At 47.4% G+C, this 17,177-nt stretch overlaps 3 protein-coding genes and 1 pseudogene across 20 annotated transcripts in view; 3 read left to right on the top strand and 1 right to left on the bottom strand.

The window, feature by feature from the left end:
• Positions 1 to 5,472, top strand: part of KRAS (KRAS proto-oncogene, GTPase) — a 50,508-nt gene extending 45,036 nt beyond the window's left edge. For all 3 annotated transcript variants that reach the window (XM_070049515.1, XM_051850337.2, XM_051850338.2), the window contains exon 6: positions 1,611 to 5,472. In XM_070049515.1, coding sequence (XP_069905616.1) covers positions 1,611 to 1,698 — 88 coding nt within the window. In that variant the 3' untranslated portion in view covers positions 1,699 to 5,472. The remainder of the gene's footprint in view (positions 1 to 1,610) is intronic.
• Positions 104 to 5,397, bottom strand: ETFRF1 (electron transfer flavoprotein regulatory factor 1). Its single transcript, XM_002712703.5, has 3 exons — positions 5,352 to 5,397; positions 1,192 to 1,286; positions 104 to 1,110 (listed from the first exon to the last, which is right to left on the bottom strand). Exons 2-3 carry the CDS (start codon positions 1,240 to 1,242, stop codon positions 889 to 891), a joined length of 273 nt encoding a protein of 90 aa, XP_002712749.1. The 5' UTR covers positions 1,243 to 1,286; positions 5,352 to 5,397; the 3' UTR covers positions 104 to 888.
• Positions 5,473 to 5,502: 30 nt separating the features above from the next.
• The window catches only part of DNAI7 (dynein axonemal intermediate chain 7), a 138,581-nt gene continuing 126,906 nt past the window's right edge, over positions 5,503 to 17,177 (top strand). For 12 of the 16 annotated variants that reach the window (XR_011379032.1, XR_011379034.1, XR_007921065.2 and 9 more), the window contains exons 1-3: positions 5,630 to 5,736; positions 12,642 to 12,726; positions 14,332 to 14,423. Coding sequence is in view for 9 of the 16 variants with exons in the window: in XM_051850329.2 (XP_051706289.2) it covers positions 5,704 to 5,736; positions 12,642 to 12,726; positions 14,332 to 14,423 (210 nt within the window). In the remaining 7 variants the exon portion in view is untranslated. Of the gene's footprint in view, positions 5,737 to 12,641; positions 12,727 to 14,331; positions 14,424 to 17,177 lie in introns of all 16 variants that reach the window. The other 4 variants (XM_070049509.1, XM_070049514.1, XM_070049511.1 and 1 more) reach the window with 1 other exon arrangement.
• LOC138843732 (protein phosphatase 1 regulatory subunit 16A pseudogene) lies at positions 5,959 to 7,325 on the top strand (annotated as a pseudogene).

Genomic DNA, 17,177 nt, shown 5'->3' with positions numbered 1-17,177 from the left:
CTTATTGGAAATTCAAGACATTTACCTCAAAGTTGATCATGGAGTACTTTATAAACCACAGACACTGTAGCACACCAGTGAATCTTACAAGTATACCAGGCTGTAAGTTAGGAAAAGTATTCTTTATTTATAAAAGCTGTTGTGAACATCATGTAGAGGTTTAAGTGCTTAAACATAAAACCATATTAGCTCTAGATCCACTGCCATGTTAACCTGTGGAGAAGTAGATGTGAAACAAATCTGCTTTAGGACAAGAGTGTACAACATTTATTACTTTTTATCAAGGAAGGTAAGTGGGGCACAACAGGTGATTTGTTTGAAGGCCCAGAGGGAGTCAGCAGCCAAATTAATAATAGAAATAATGTATGTAATGCCAGTCACCAGCAGAGAATTTCAGAGCCAGAAATAATCTTACTCCATACATCATACTATTTCTGTAACTACATTGAGGTCATTAGCAGTTGCTATTTGTTTTGCAGTGAACCTTGAATATGTAATGTTAATGCACCAAATTGGGTCAAAAATACTTTAAAGAGGAATAAATGCGTAAGAAATGGGACACTGAATAGCAATCTCCTGTCAGTAAAATGGAGAAACAGGCAGAGTAATTGGCTAAAATCTATTAAATCAGACATTTGAGTATATTATATGTTCATTCAAAAGGGGGTGCTTGTTAATTTGTAATTGAAGGTATAGTTAATTGCTATTTTAGTATAAAATTTGAGCATTAAAGGTTGCTGATGAAGCTCTCAGTTTGAATAGCAGGTGAAATTCAACCGGAGTAGGCCAGCACAGCATTTGTGTGTGTGCTTTAACACAGCCTGTGTATCTGACAATTTTGAGTCAGAACTATTTCACAGCATTTTTAGCCAGTTACAGTAGCAATGATCAGTTAGTTTTGTTGGTATCTGAGTAATAGCGTTGTTTCATAGCTCTGTATTTCCTAAGGAAGTATAAGGCTTCTAACTCTTTCATCACAAATTCGCCCCGTCCAATAAGTTCTCTGATCTTCTCTGGGTCCTTCACATCTTTGTTTTTAAGGAAAACATTCTTCAGACGCCTTTTAAAATAGTCTGCTCCTTTTGGATATTCTCGTCCAAGATACAGCAGCTTAAAAAAGAAAGATTATATATTTCTAAACAATTCATGTCTTAAAATAACATGTATAAGAATGGCAACATAATTACTTACATTTTTGTAAAGATTCAGTACTTCTCCTCTTAAAGAATTGGCCATGTTCATTTATCTTGGAAATCGGAAACTATCCACTTCCATTTATAACATACCTAAAGAAAAGATTTTTTTTTTTGCAAATAAGTATATTGTAGTCTTTAAGATTTATCAGAGAAGAAACATTACATAGTGGGAAGCAGCAGCTTTTACAGTCAATAAATATTGAGTCCTTTTATGTCCCAGGTACTGGGATATACCTATGAATCAGTTCTATTCTTTTTACAGAACTGACTTCTAAGGGGGACATAAGAATGGTTAGGCATGTGACAGGTCCTATAAGGAGATAGAAAGTGGATTATCAGTATCTCCCCTTTGTGCCACCATGGAACAAATTAGAACAAATCTGAACCAGCTAATCCCAGCTGCCTAATTTTCAGGCTGTTTACTTTCCTTATCAGAAGAAAGACTGTTTACCTGCTGTCAACGGAAGGCCAGATCCATTCAGAGGATCAAAAGGAGCCCTGATCAGACCTGGAAGGAAGCTATTCAAGCGGCAGCTAAAACCCAGGAGAAACGGAGCAGGCTGGCAAAGGCAGATGGGCAACAAGCAGGTGGTGAAGAGGCCACTGAGCAGCCTTTGTACCACAGCCTAAACCTGGAAAGGAATGTCTACCTCTGACTACTGGAGTAGCAATTAATCATAAAGTTCCTAACGCTGTATTTAGAAACTAATCTTGGTGGAATGTTAGAAGCCAAGGTCTGGGTGCCAGAAGTCCTCATTACTTCAGGGTGATCACTATTCCCAGGTCCACTAACAGGACGATGCTGCAAATGTACAGGTGGATACTAATGAGTATGTATCTATCAGTCTCCATACAATCTGACACCTAAAATTGTATTCCAACACTATAGAGTTTTTTTTTAGTTTCTCCCTGTCCATGGTTTTGCACTTTGGACCCAATAATGAGAAACAGATTTTTGGATCGTGGAACCAAATTCCTGTCACTTTAATCACCCAGCACTCTACTGAGAGCCCTGCAACCTGGTGCCAGACCACCATTACCACGGTCTCATCCTCCCCATTCTCTTGGGCACAAACGACTTAGTCTACACCACTTCTCTCTCCTGTTCCGACTCCAACCTGTGCCACCACCTAAGAATGCCCTTCTCACCTCATGCCAGGCTGCTTTCATGCACAGCCCCACCCCCACCCCACACTGGTTCTGGTCACCCTTGCTGGGCTGCTGCCTTGCCAACTATTTCTCATCCTCCTCCCCCTTTCCCAGATGCCTTCGTTGCTTGGCCCCACCTAACTGGCTTTTGCACTGAATTATTCAGAACCACAGCAGGAAGCAACTTAGACTTTTTAGATCAGTTTTTTGTTTTTTGGTGTTTTTTGTTTGTTTTTTGAGCAGAGTTAAGACAGAATTATAGACAGGGAAAGGTCTTCCTTCTGTTGGTTCACTCCCCAAATGGCCGCCATGGCCGGCGCTGTGCCAATCCAAAGCCAGGAGCCAGGTGCCTCCTGGTCTCACGGGTGCAGGGGCCCAAGCATCTGGGCCATCCTCCACTGCCTTCCCGAGCCACAGCAGAGAGCTGGACTGGACAAGGAGCAACCGGGACTAGAACCGGGGTGCTGGTTCTCAGAGGGTTGGGTGGTAGTCCAGCCTGCCACCAGTCAGGCTGCACAAAACCTGTATGCTTCTCTGGGGAGGAAGCCCTGCAGGTAAGCACTTGACATTTTTAAAAAAGTACAAGGGTACTTAAAAAAATTGTGGAAAAAAATGAAATTAATGGGTAAGTTTATTTTGCTGCAAAAATTTTTGAAATCCATGCACTTTTTCATAGTATGCATTTTCTGTGAACTTTTTGAAGATGCCACGTAAACCTGAAAGACAAATGGACAAATGCCGCCGGTATAGTGTCTGAGTGGCCACTGTAACCTTCTGTTGCTGGAGTTCATACATCTGCGTCTCTGGCTCCTTTCTTAGGGCAAACAAATCACCCAGGAACTGCCATTGCTTCCACATCATATTTGTAAAATTCCCGTTTTAGAGACCCAGCACTTTGTTGTACAGTAGGCTTTGTCTTGGATGCTTTTGCCCAACAGTAATCTAAGGTTAGTTGAGTGTTGTACGCAGGTGTAAGGTTATGCTAACCTGTGATGTTCAATATGTTAGGCATATTAAATGTATTTGTGAGTTACAATTGTATTTTCAGCTTCTGATAGGATTATCAGGACATAACCCCATGTGTGTCCAGGAGAGTCCCTTTCATTAAAAATCTTTTTGTTTTGGTAGAGACTCATTTCCAGTGTGATTCATATGGTTCATTCTTACTGAGAAATGACAAAAATGCATTTTTAAAATCAGAATTAAAACTACATAGATGTAATTTCGGATTGCAAATCACAGGGCGCAGAATGCCACGCAGAGCACAGCTTCAGTTAATTCAGTGTGTAGCCTGTGAGACTCGGACACCTGCCTGAAGGTGTCCCTTGTAGCGTTTACGAATAACTGAATATCTGCCTAGCGAAAAAGCTCACGGAACTAAGGGAAGTCTGTCCAAGTCTTTGACATGAGTTTATCCAGAACAATGCAGTTCATCTTTATTACTCTACACTTGGCCTTCAGGCAGCAGGTTTAGTTTAGCCATGGGGAGAAAAGGGGGCCCCAGGGTTCCCAGGTGAGCAGTCCAAATGGGGCCTGGGGCCGCTCCTTAACCCTGCGTGAAGTCCGAGAGGTAGGTAACTGCCGGATGAGCTGGCGACTGAGAGGAGCCCTCGTTATTCTGAGACTGCAGCGTGTGTGGGTTATAGGGGGTGCGATCCCCACTGTGCTGTAGGTTTTCTCCAGTGACTGGACTCAATTGAAACAGCCCCAGTCCTGGGTTAAAGCAGAGTTGTCACTTCACTAGTGGTTATTCCCCGTGAAGTTCAATGATAACTGAGGCTGAAGGCAACTGGCCGGGTGAGCTATGCCGGTACCACGTTATTCTCACTGCTTGGCTTCAGCGAGCCCGGAAGACTGCACGCAGGCGCTTCCAGAGAGTACGTAGCGGAGGTGAGTGGCAGCCGGTTCGGTGGTGACACGCGGGAGTCGCAAGGAGATGGGGATGTGCTTTTAGAAGGGGCAGACACGAATCTGTCCGAAGGTGAGGAAGACAGGACAGGCACGGGGTGGCCTTGGCAGTTCGGCAGCCCGTCCAGGTGCCTGAGGAAAACGAAGCTGTGACTCCTCGAACACGGGCTCGCCCCCGGAATCCAGCACCCCACCGCAGTGCCTCCTCCCGGGCAGGGAGGCGGGTTTCAGAGTCTCTCCTGGAGTCCCAGCAGTCTAAGGTAACTGGGGGTCACCCTGGCGCCTCCTTATTCCCACCGATCCATCCTACTGTGGCAGGCTTGCATTCTGCACTGTTAGATTAATTCAAAACCAAGCAGACAGACTTCCAGACCAAGTAGCCACGGGAGACTACATTAGAACTAAAAGTCCCAGTAAGGTGCTTGCATCTTGCTCCCAGGACCGGGGGAGCGGTGTCCCGTGACACTGTCCCTGTTTCCTCCCGCCAAGGGCAGGGCTGAGAGAGGTTGCAGGGTCAGGGAGAGGGAGCCCAGCGTGGCGTCACCGCATCTGGTTTTCCCGGGGTGTAGAGAGCCAGGCAGGAGGCGGCAGGTGCGAAGGTCGTGCCGCCGGTGGGCACAGCGGCCTGCGACCTTGCGCTCTCGCTGGGCCTGGCGATCTTCCTCTGTAGGCCACGGCTTGCCCCAGAATTGCTCCGGGCTGCCCTTCGGGAACAGGGCGTCTACTTCGCCCGGAAAGTAAACAGAACCCCGAGCGCAGAGGAGGCCGAAGGTCACCCATCTCAAAGTCAACAGCCCTTCTAGAGCCAATTCAGCTACCTCTTCATCTCCCTGGCCAAACCAGGAGCCCCGTGCCCCTCCTGCCCCGGCCGTGGGCAGCCCCCCAGGGTGCCAGTCGCTGGATCCAATCGCAAACCCTCCCCCGGGAAGACCCGCCCCAACACCCGCTCGGGAAACAGTGAGCACGACGGGCTGTCAGCGTCGGGGGACGCTGGGACACCCTGCCCACAGCCGCCGGGCCGCGCCCAGAGCACACCGCCACCTCCAAGCCCCGGGATCCGGAAAACGCCGCACCGCCCGGGCGCCGCCACTCACGCACTTTCCGGCACGCCACAGCCGTAAACGCCGCCGACCACTTCCACGGCTCCGTCAGTCAACCGCGAGAGCGGGGCGGGGCGCGGTAAGGGGGCGGATCCAGCCGTCACCAAAAGGGGAGGAGCGCCAGCCGGAAGGACCCCAGCGCGACTGCGCAGGGCGCTGCGCGCGCGCCGGCCTTGGAGCCCCCCGAGTGGGCGGGGCCTGTCGTCGTGACAACCGGGCAGCGTTTGTCCACACAACCTCCTTCGCTGACCGCGGACCGAGGACGCTGGCCACCGCCTCCTCATGGTGAGTTGGGACAATGAGGGATACGGGTGAGGGGGCGAGCCCTGATTCTGCTTGTCCGGGGTGAAATGGTGTCCCAAGAGCCCAAGGGAGCGGATAAGGTGAGGCGAGAACGCGTCCTCCCGGGGTGGTGACCGCCGACCTGTCTGGCCCCTGGGGGGAGTCCGAGTTAGCGTCTGCACACGGGAGACGGCCGGAGCGGCCACTCGGCGCCCCAGTGTCGCACACGGGTCAGCGTGAGCGTTGGCCGCAGCCTGGCCACCTGCAGCCCCAGTTGGCGGGGTTGTTCTCCTGCCGCCTCAGTCGTTCGTTGAGCTGGTGCGATGTACTCTCATGTGGCTTTCTGTGGGAGTCTGTATGGGCTCTTGGTGATTCCAGACACTCAGCTCGCGTTAATTATGCTGAGGCTTCTTTCTTGGTTTAATGCGCTCCTCCCCCAGGGCTCTCTCCGGCTGATAGGCAGCCGTGAGACTCTCTTCTTCCCCACGGTTGTCAATGTCGTTTCCGCCAAGACATCGCCTATGGTTAAAGCCGGAGCAGGTGGAGGGTGTAATTACGGCGTGAGTTATTTCATTCATTCATTAAGGGAACACATGAAGTGTGTTGTGTTTGCTTGGCGCTGGGCTGCAAGCCAAGAATGCACGGATGGATGTGACAACCTGGCTGTGGGAGACAGATGAAACAAAGTATCTGCGAGGCGGCTTTATAACCGTCTCAGTCGGAAGCATCTAAAATGGGGTAACACACAGTTGGAAGGGAAATGGGTGCATGGGAGGCAGACAGAGGAAGGAAGGAGTGGTGGCTTTGAACCCAGTGTAAATGGTGGAAAGAAAGAGTGGGGCGCCTGCACGCCGCGGCCTACTGGGGCCAGGTGCACCTGGTGGAGCTGCTTGTGGCGCACGGGGCCGACCTGAATGCGAAGTCCCTGCTGGATGAGACGCCCCTGGACGTGTGCGGCGACGAGGAGGTGCGGGCCAAGCTGCTGGAGCTGAAGCACAAGCACGACGCCCTCCTGCACTCCCAGGGCCGCCAGCGCTCCCTGCTGCGCCGGCGCACGTCCAGCGCAGGCAGCCGCGGGAAGGTGGTGAGGAGGGTGAGCCTCACGCAGCGCACCGACATGTACCGCAAGGAGCACGCTCAAGAGGCCGTGGTGTGGCAGCAGCCGGCGCCGCCACAGGACGACGAGGACCGCCGGGCGGACGCTGAGCTCCAGCCAGCGCCCTTGGAGGACAACCCCGAGGTGCTCCGGCCACACAACGGCCGAGTAGGGGGCTCTCCAGGGGGCCACCTGTACTCCAAGCGGCTGGACCGGAGCGTCTCCTACCAGCTCAGCCCTCTGGAGAACAGCACGCCAGAGGCCCCGGCCCGGGACAAGGCCCACCACACCCTGGCAGAGCTGAAGCGCCAGCGAGCGGCCGCCAAGCTACAGCGTCCTCCAGCCGCCGGGCCCGAGGCCCCGGAGCCCCCGGAGCACAGCCTGCCTGCTGACACCGAGAGCCCCCACCCCGACTGTGGCGTCGGGGCCTACGGGGACCCGCCCCTGCTCAGTGCCTGCTCATGTGAGGGCTGCCTGCCCTGGCTGCCGGCGCCCGGGACGGACCTGGCCAGCCATGCCCAGGGCTTCTGGCTGCAGAGACTATGCTGGGATTCTGATAAAGGGCTGCTTGGCAAAAAAAAAAAGAAAGAAGGAAAGGGGAGGGGAGGGGAGGGGAGGGGAGGGGAGGGGAGGGGAGGGGAGGGGAGGGGAGGGGAGGGGAGGGGAGGGGAGGGGAGGGAAGGGAAGGGAAGGGAAGGGAAGGGAAGGGAAGGGAAGGGAAGGGAAGGGAAGGGAAGGGAAGGGAGAGAGGGGCGCGTTCCTGGCAACGTGCGAATGGAGCTTACGCCCATCTCTAAGTGCTGATAAACTCGGGGAGGGGCACGCATCTACTTGCTACTTTCCCGTGCGTGCTTAAGCGTCTTCTTGGAGCTTCCAGCAGTGTTTCTCAAAGTGCGGCCCGTGGGCTGCTCCCTGCACTTCCGTCTCATCTGAAGTACTTACAGAACCTGCACGTGCTGCGGCCTGCTCCCCTCCAGATCCGCTGAGTGCGTTCCTGGGGGGTGCCTAACAAGGCAGTACCCCCGAAGTGGGTAGTTAAACCGTGAGCGAGGAGAGCCGCTCTGTTCTGCACGCTGGAAGTCCCAGATGCAGACAGCTCTGCTCCCTCTGCAGGCGCTGGCGAGGGGTTGGTCAGACCTCGCTGTTAGCTTCAGGCGGCTCCAGGCTCTGCATGGTGTTTGCCCTGGGCGCCTATGCCCACGCTGCCCCTTTCAGTGGAGACACCAGCTGCATTGGACGAGGGGCCCACCCTCTTCCTGTAGGACTTCACCTTAATTTGAATCAACGGAGAGCTATTTTCAGTCCGGTAAACTCTGGGTCCTAGCAGGCGGAGGCTTTACCCACTATGCCACAGCGCCGGCCCCCCAGCTTTACTTACTTTCAAGCAGTCTTGAAGTTTTTGTCACATATCAACAACTAATGAAAATATATTTATCAATAGTACCAAAGGTACTGTCCCTTTTATAGAATTTAAGAAGTTAAGAATACTTTTATCTTTAGAAACATTTGTCTCATTTAATTTACCCAATTCATATTTAACAACTATACTTAGATTAATTGAGAAACTGAGATATGACACAAGCATAATTATAATTTTACATCATTTTCTTGTCAAAGAAAAATTCTAAAGACTACATTATTGTGCTTAATACACAGCACACAATAAATGCTACATGGCATCTTAATCTGCATTATTTGTTCCTGAGCTAAAGTTAGACTTTTATGATTCTAAATAACCAACAAGGATAAGTACAACATTTCCTGGCAAGCAAACCGAGGCATAAATGTATTTTAACAATTTTGAAATCTTTGCCCTTTCTAAAAACAAATTCAAAGCAGTTTATATATCAAAAATTTGCTTAAGTTATAAGAACCAACATACATGTAGGTTATTACAATTTTTCTGAACCGTTATTCTAGGTGTATTCCATTTTTTCTATATTGTCTCTCTAATATGATAGCATAAAATCTTGCATATACAGAACTTATTCTCATTTTAGTATCTCTTCATGAAAAAAATTCTAGCTGGGGAAAAAGTGACATCACTCAGAAATCTATTAAGTGACCACTTATCATTCAGTCTTAGGGTGTATGGTATTACAGCAATATTATAATATTGTAATGAAATATTACTAGGAATATTACAGTGAAACAGCATCACGTTAGTTTGTTTTTGTTTTTGTTTTTGTTTTTTGACAGGCAGAGTGGACAGTGAGAGAGAGAGACAGAGAGAAAGGTCTTCCTTTGCCGTTGGTTCACCCTCCAATGGCCGCCACGGCTGGCGTGCCGTGGCCGGCGCACTGCGCTGATCCGAAGGCAGGAGCCAGGTACTTATCCTGGTCTCCCATGGGGTGCAGGGCCCAAGGACTTGGGCCATCCTCCACTGCACTCCCGGGCCACAGCAGAGAGCTGGCCTGCAAGAGGGGCAACTGGGACAGAATCCAGTGCCCCGACCGGGACTAGAACCCGGTGTGCCGGCGCCGCAAGGCGGAGGATTAGCCTACTGAGCCGCGGCACTGGCGTCACGTTTTTTAAAAATACTTTTGTATGTATCATTTCTTACTTTTGGGTAATACACCCTAGGGGACTATACAGGTAGAGCTATGTACTGCAGGATCTGTCAAAGAACCAAATTTTTTTTGAGGGGGGGCTAGGATAAAGCTTTACTTAAGTTGTATTTCTTTTTTTTTTTTTATTCTTTGAGCTTTTCTTTTTTTTTTTTTTTTAGTAAATATCAATTTCCAAAGTACAGCTTATGGATTACATTGGCTTTCCCCCCCCATAATTTCCCTCCCACTCACACCCCTCCCATCTCCCACTCCCTCTCCCATTCCATTCACATCAAGATTCATTTTCAATTATCTTTATATACAGCAGATCGATTCAGTATGTATTAAGTAAAGATTTCATCAGTTTGCACCCACACAGAAACACAAAGTGTAAAAATACTGTTTCAGTACTAGTTATAGCATTACTTCACATTGGACAACACCTTAAGGACAGATCCCACAGGAGAAGTAAGTACACAGTGACTCCTGTTGTTAACTTAACAATTTGACACTCTTGTTATGGCGTCAGTAATCTCCCTAGGCTCTAGTCATGAGTTGCCAAGGCTATGGAAGCCTTTTGGGTTCCCCGACTTGGATCTTATTCTGACAGGGTCATAGTCAAAGTGGAAGTTCTCTCATCCCTTCAGAGAAAGGTACCTCCTTCTTTGATGGCCCCATTCTTTCCACTGGGATCTCACTTGCAGAGATCTTTAATTTAGGTCTTCTTTTTTTTTTTTTTTTTTTTTTCCTGAGTGTTTTGGCTTTCCATGCCAAAAATACTCTCATGGGCTCTTCAGCCAGATCCGAATGTCTTAAGGGCTGATTCTGAGGCCAGAGTGCTATTTAGGACATCTGCCATTCTATGAGTCTGCTGCGTATCCCGCTTCCCATGTTGGATCACAAAGAACCAAGTTTTAAAACAAGTTTGGGGCCGGCGCCGCGGCTCACTAGGCTAATCTTCCGCCTTGCGGCGCCGGCACACCAGGTTCTAGTCCCGGTTGGGGCGCCGGATTCTGTCCCGGTTGCCCCTCTTCCAGGCCAGCTCTCTGCTGTGGCCCGGGAGTGCAGTGGAGGATGGCCCAAGTGCTTGGGCCCTGCACCCCATGGGAGACCAGAAAAAGCACCTGGCTCCTGCTATCGGATCAGCGTGGTGGGCCAGCCGCAGCGCGCTGGCCATGGTGGCCATTGGAGGGTGAACCAACAGCAAAAGGAAGACCTTTCTCTCTGTCTCTCTCTCTCACTGTCCACTCTGCCTGTCAAAAAATAAAAAAATAAAAATAAACCAAGTTTGGCAAGTTACGAAGCATTCTCTCTAAGCAGCTCTCTACCTCCTAAAAGGGAGTGTTCCCTTTAAGTCCAATGTCTAGTCACAGTTGAATCAAACTAGCCCAAGAGATATTATGATGGCATTGCCATGCAGGAGATTGGTACTCACCAAAGATGATGCCCTAAATTTTAAGCCGATTTCTTGTACCCCAAAAGTGCCTTAATACAACAAAATCAGATCAAGAAAAATAAGTGTTTGGGCAGCTGCTGGACTGTTCCCAGTTTGACTCAGGGAAGATGCCCATTCAGGACAGTAGTTCCTTCATGGTTGCCATTTGGTTGTAGAATGATCTCCAGGAGCCGATGCTGTGGTGTGGCGGGTAGGGCCAACTGCCTGCAGTGCCGCATCCTATGTGGGCGCTGGTTCGAGTCCCGGCTGCTCCACTTCTGATCCCGCTCTCTGCTGTGGCCTCTACTGCTATGGGAAGCGGTAAAAGATGATCCAAGTGGGGGCCCTTTCACCCACGTGAAAGACCTGGAGGAGGCTCCTGGCTCCTGGCTTTGGATCGGCACAGCCCTGGCCGTTGCAGCCAGTTGGAAAGTGAACCAGCAGATGGAAGACCTCTCTCTGCCTCTCCTTCTCTCTCTGTGTAACTCTTTCAAATAAATAAGTAAAGCGGCGCCGGCACACCGGGTTCTAGTCCCGGTTGGGGCGCCGGATTCTGTCCCGGTTGACCCTCTTCCAGGCCAGCTCTCTGCTATGGCCAGGGAGTGCAGTGGAGGATGGCCCAGGTGCTTGGGCCCTGCACCCCATGGGAGACCAGGAAAAGCACCTGGCTCCTGGCTCCTGCCAGGATCAGCGCGGTGCGCCGGCTGCAGCGGCGGCCATTGGAGGGTGAACCAACGGCAAAGGAAGACCTTTCTCTCTGTCTCTCTCTCTCACTGTCCACTCTGCCTGTCAAAAAAAAAAAAAAAAAGTAAATCTTAAAAAAAAGAGTGATTTCCAAAACTAGCTGGAAGACATGCTATGGATCCTCCACTACTGGGACTGCACATTCGGTGCACAGAGAGCCCCTCATCAGCATTCCCCAAGGCGGTAGAGGTAAAGGTTCTTACAGATGAAGTGAGGGCAGAGAGGTGTGTTCAGCTCCTGTCCACGTTCCTGGTTGGTCTGCAGTGCTCATGGCCCTCGTTTGATTGGTCAACAGTATCATGTCCATTAGGGAATTTTAATGATATTCCCAGGGGCTCCAGTCAGTCTGGGGCCAATGTGCAAGTGGTAGTTCTTTTTGGCTCGGGGCTTCGGGTTCTTGAAAAAGAAACCCCTCCAGACAAGACCAAATATCAAGATGTTGTCTGTAGGGGAAATAAATGACCCTGTGAGTCTTGTGATTAGGGACCTTGCAGGACCGGCTGTACCACATCTTAATTCAGTGCACGAATGTTAGTAAGGGGTTGATTAGCCACCATCAGAGCAGGGAGAGGAAAGTAAGCTACAGGGAGGAGGCGGGGGACCAGGACTCATGGCATCCAGCATCTTCATTCAAGGCAGTGTGGAGGGGGCTCAGTTGTACCTCCTGGAATGTTAAAGTCCCTAAATACTGCCACCTGGAGCGCCACCTACTCTATAAACCTTTTACTTGATCCTTCCTGTGGAAAATATACTCTCATTCCTTCAAATTTGCAGGATAACTCTCTGTATTCTTGCTAGTCATAAAAACACTTCTCATCCTCTGGCTGCACAGTTCTCAGTCTATTTCTACATGTATTTTACACAGTTCCTTACAACATTTAGCACCAATTTAAAGATACGGAAACCAGGAATGAGGGAATTATTTAAATTGCTTGTACTTGTCACAGTCACCCCACGCTTGAACAGTTTATATGCCTGTCTTTTTATTTGCATCCAGAAATGTCCATCAGTGTACTGAGTCGAGGCTTTGCACTAACAGGCAGTGTTCTTTATTGAATGAGTGCATGAAAAACTGGTTTCGTGAACGCAAACTGCTTTTCATGATTACTGCTCAAGTAGGTGTGTTTTTAAGTAACTTGGGGGCATGTTGATAGCCTTTTTTCTGTTGTGGCTTTCATTAAGCCTGGCGGTAAGAAAAAGAAGCTGACCAAAGCTGAACAACTGAAGCTGCTCCAGGAAGAGGAGGAGCGACGACTGAGAGAGGAAGGTAAGAAACAGTGATACTATCTTCATAAACAGGTAATACCAGCAATAAACTGGTATTTCTAGAATCCAGTTGATTTTTTTCCCCAAATTCCTTGATTTCTATAACATGCTCTATTTTATAATACATATCTGGTATTTACAGGGGTACACAGAAAGATCTGTTAGGACATAACCAAACACATTCAGGTACATTTTAGACTAGGATTGTCATCTAAAATACACAAGGACCCAGGTAAACATTTCAGATAAACCGTGGCTCATTTGGAATAATATGCCCCATGCATTATTTGGGACATCCTTAAATTTAAAAAGATGTCCTTTAGTTGAAATTCAGATTCAGCTGAGCATCTGTGTTTTCCTTTGCTAATTCTTCCCCCTCCATCTTGCAGTGTTTTGATTTGCTGATGAAGTCAGGGCCACTGGTGCTGGTTGTGCAGTGAGAGTCCTGAAACACAAGCTCCCTGCGCACGAGACGTGGCCACTGGCCAGAAATGCAGCAACCTTCGCTTTATACCGTTCAGTACTAATTATTTACCAAATTAAAATGGCTGCTTCATTTATTTTAAAAATCAACTAAATATTAATAAAAGCCTTGGTTAATTAAAATACCAAAACTTTATTTAAAAAGTCTGAATATTCCAAATGGTTTTAGCGCTCAGCACTAAGAACATCTTTAGATTCTGATACAGGGTTTAGAAAGATTGTCTTTCCAATTCCATTGTCTTTTTTAAAAACTTATAATCATATAAATCCTTTCTAAGTGACCCATAATTAGCATATGATATGCGGGTATACATTTTGGGGAATGTTAGGTTGAACTGACAGTCTTCACTATATATTTCATGTTTTGTTCTTGAGAACAAGAGGAGATTAAGGAAATTGCCTCTGATGACATCCTTGTCTCCAGGTTGAGAAAATTTCTGGAAGACTTTCCCTGCCTATAGTTACTCAAGGTGGAGCTGTCATTTTTTTTTTTTTTTTTTTTTTTTTTTTTTTGGCAGGCAGAGCGGACAGTGAGAGAGAGAGAGAGAGAGAGAGACAGAGAGAAAAGTCTTCCTTTTGCCGTTGGTTCACCCTCCAATGGCCGCCGTGGCCGGCGCACCGCACTGATCCGATGGCAGGAGCCAGGTGCTTCTCCTGGTCTCCCATGGGGTGCAGGGCCCAAGCACTTGGGCCATCCTCCACTGCACTCCCTGGCCACAGCAGAGAGCTGGCCTGGAAGAGGGGCAACTGGGACAGAATCCGGCGCCCCAACCGGGACTAGAACCCGGTGTGCCGGCGCCGCAAGGTGGAGGATTAGCCTGTTGAGCCACGGCGCCGGCCAAGCTGTCCTATTTTATTATTTAAAATAATTCTTGGATCACTGTAAACTTACTGGAGAAGAGAAATGCCATTCTGGGCCTATTTGTTGGCTAGAAACTTTGGGAGTCTTGTTACTTTTTTGAAGAAAGGAAAGTGTAACATTTTCTCACCTCCACCACATCCCAAAGGCTGTGACTACTACAAGCTATTCCACCACCACTACATCTTGAAAATATGTGGGGTAATTTTAAGGCTTAAAAATACAGTAGCCCAGTCACGGAGAATTTCTTTTGTCTGTTTTTAGAGGAAGCCCGGTTGAGATATGAGAAAGAAGAACAGGAAAGACTTGAAATACAGCGTCTTGAGAAAGAGAAATGGCGTCAACTGGAAGAAAAAGTAAACCAGCATTAATAATGCTCTTTTAACGTTTTGTTTATTTTCATCTTATTTGAAAGGTAGACAGTCAGAGATCTTTGGTCCTCTGGTTGACTCCCCAAACGGCCGCTACAGCCCGGGCTGGGCCAAGCAGAAGCCGGAAGCCAAGAACTCAGTATGGGTTTCCCACGTGTGTGGCAGGGACCCTAGTACTTGAGCCATCGCCCATTATTTCCCAGGGTGCACATTAGGAGGAAACGGGATTGGAAGCCAAGTAGCCAGGACTGAAACCAGGCACTCAGATATGGGATGTGGGTGGCCCAAAAGGCAGCTTCCGCATTGAAGGCTTAAATTGTGTGGCTGTCAGATCTGTTGCCATCCAGTGTCCTTGTCATTCCGTAGTTACCAGTAATATTTTACTCCTACATAAAGTATTTCAACTCATGTAACCCTACCATAATGTAAGTGACAATCTTACCTGTGTTTCTACAGATAAGGAAACTGAGGCGTAGATAAATTAGGCAGCCAATAGGTGACAGCGTCAGGACTTAGACCCAAGCAATCTTGCTTCAGAGCGCATGCTCGTAAGCATTGGCACACACGAACCTGTGTTTTAGGCTGTTTAACAGGGACGAAAAGCAGTAGTTCACAATGTTCTATTTTACTTTTTTTCCTTCGATTTCCCTTCCTTTCCATTCCCTTCCTTTCTTTTTTTTTTTAAATCAGAATCTTTTAGATCAGTAGTTCTGAAATGTTCTGGTTTCAACAAAAAACTATTAAAGTAGTAAAAATTGAAGCCCCCGGGGTTGGTGTTGTGTGACAACAACAGACATTGCATTTGGGCACCGGGCTGAGTCCTGGCTGCTCCGCTTCTGATCCAGCTGCTACTGAGGTGCCAGGAAAGCAGCGGACGGTGAGCTAACTTCCAGGAACCTGGCACACACGTGGGAGGCCTGGATGGAGTTCCAGGGCCCTGGCTTCTGCCTGGCCAGCCCTGGCTGTTGTGGCCATTTGGGGAGTGAAGCCGCAGTTAGATCTTTCTCTCTGTAACTCTGCCTTTCAAATACATAAGTCTTGAAAAAATTAAAGACCCCAAGGGACTTTTGTTTATGTGGATTACATCTATCAATATATACTGTATTAGCAACTGAAAATGATAAATTTTAAAACTTACTATGTTAGTAGACATGACATAAACATGGATAAAAATAAACTTTAATAAACATAATATGTTAACATTTTAAAGAAAACTATGTATTTTTTAAATTAGAGAAACTAATGGTATTGTTTATGTTTTTAAAATCTATTTACTGTCAGACTTAACAGAAGACAGCTGAATTCTCATATCAGCTGCGGTATTCCATCAGGTGCAATGTGTTGTTTTGATTGTATCTGGCTTGATACAGATAACGCAGATGGAAAAAGAAGGAATATTTTAATAGCCTTTAACCCATTAAATCCCAAATATTTCAATATCATAATATTTATATCAAAGTTACCATAAGTGGTATCTTTATTGCTCAATTTATGCCATTATCAGAGGTCTATAAATAGGGTGATGGGACATAATGGATTAAGATGGTTGTGGATGTTCTTCTCTGATACCATACCAAAAGTCAGCAAGTGTTAGTTTCTTTTTCTTAATTTTTACCTCTTTCTTTTATTTATTTGAAGGGCAGGAAAACAGAGATTCCCCATCTGCTGGTTTACTGTCCAAATACCCACAATAGCCAAGACTGGGGCAGGCTGAAGTCAGGAGCCCAGAACTCAACCCAGGTTTCACATGTGGGTGACAGTGATCCAACCAATTGAGTCATAACCTGCTACTTCCCAGGGTGTAGGAAGTTGGGACTCTAATCCAGGCACTCCAGTATTGGATGCAGTGGCATGTTAACCAGTCTGCCAAATGCCTGCCCCAAGGGGTAGTTTATTAATGTGGAACCTGAAACCTTATTTATGAATTCTTCATTTCCTATTACATTAAAACATTGCCTTTGTCTTATACTTTGAATAAATGTTGTATCTGTGCATGATTTTGTAGTATTGTGAATGGCTTGTCTGGAAAAATTTCATTCACTAAATTATTTACTTTCAAATGTTGATGTAGTTTATTATTCATTATCAAAAAGCCACATACAGTAATGTCATCTGTAATCAAATCAGAAATTTTTAAAGATTGGGAAACATTCAAACTTACCATGGTAAATGTAAGTTTTCTAAAATTTGACTTTTGCTTGAGAACTTGAATTTTATCATTGGCAATATGTATTTTGAGTTATATCCTGGAAATGACATATTCAATTCATTTATATTTGAGAGAATATCTGCCAGAATAGTCAAATAATTGTACCAGTGTTATTTTTCCAGCATTTTGTGTTGAGCCAACATTGTGGCATGTTGGGTAAAGCCACTGCTTGCAGTGTTGGCATCCCAGATGGATGCCAGTTTGAGTCCTGGTTGCCCCACTTTTGATCCAGCTCCCTGCTAATGTGCCTGGGAAAGCAGTGGAAAACCACCGAAGTCCTTGGACTCGGGAGACCTGGATGGAATTCCAGGCTTCTTGCTGTAGCCTCACCCATCCTAAGCCATTGTGACCATTTAGGGAGTGAACCAGTAGGTGGAAAATCTCTGTTTCTGTCTCACTCTCTCTGTAATTCTGCCTTTAAATTAAAAAAAAAAAAAAGACATTGTGTGTTTTATGCATACAACCTGTTTGTTGATGCAGAACATTAAAAGCATACTTAACATTGAGATTTAATAAAAATAATTGTCAGC

The sequence above is a fragment of the Oryctolagus cuniculus genome, chromosome 9 (genome assembly GCF_964237555.1).
Source record: "Oryctolagus cuniculus chromosome 9, mOryCun1.1, whole genome shotgun sequence".
Taxonomy (NCBI): domain Eukaryota; kingdom Metazoa; phylum Chordata; class Mammalia; order Lagomorpha; family Leporidae; genus Oryctolagus; species Oryctolagus cuniculus.
The sequence above is the reverse complement of the archived record's forward strand: the minus strand, read 5'-3'. Positions and strand labels throughout refer to the sequence as shown.

What these genes read in the sequence shown, in the direction of transcription:
- ETFRF1 (XM_002712703.5), bottom strand. Translation starts at nt 1,242, where the DNA reads ATGAACATGGCCAATTCTTTAAGAGGAGAAGTACTGAATCTTTACAAA. An exon ending in TACTGAATCTTTACAAAAAT is followed by an intron (nt 1,111 to 1,191) that starts GTAAGTAATTAT and finishes TTCTTTTTTAAG; the next exon opens with CTGCTGTATCTTGGACGAGA.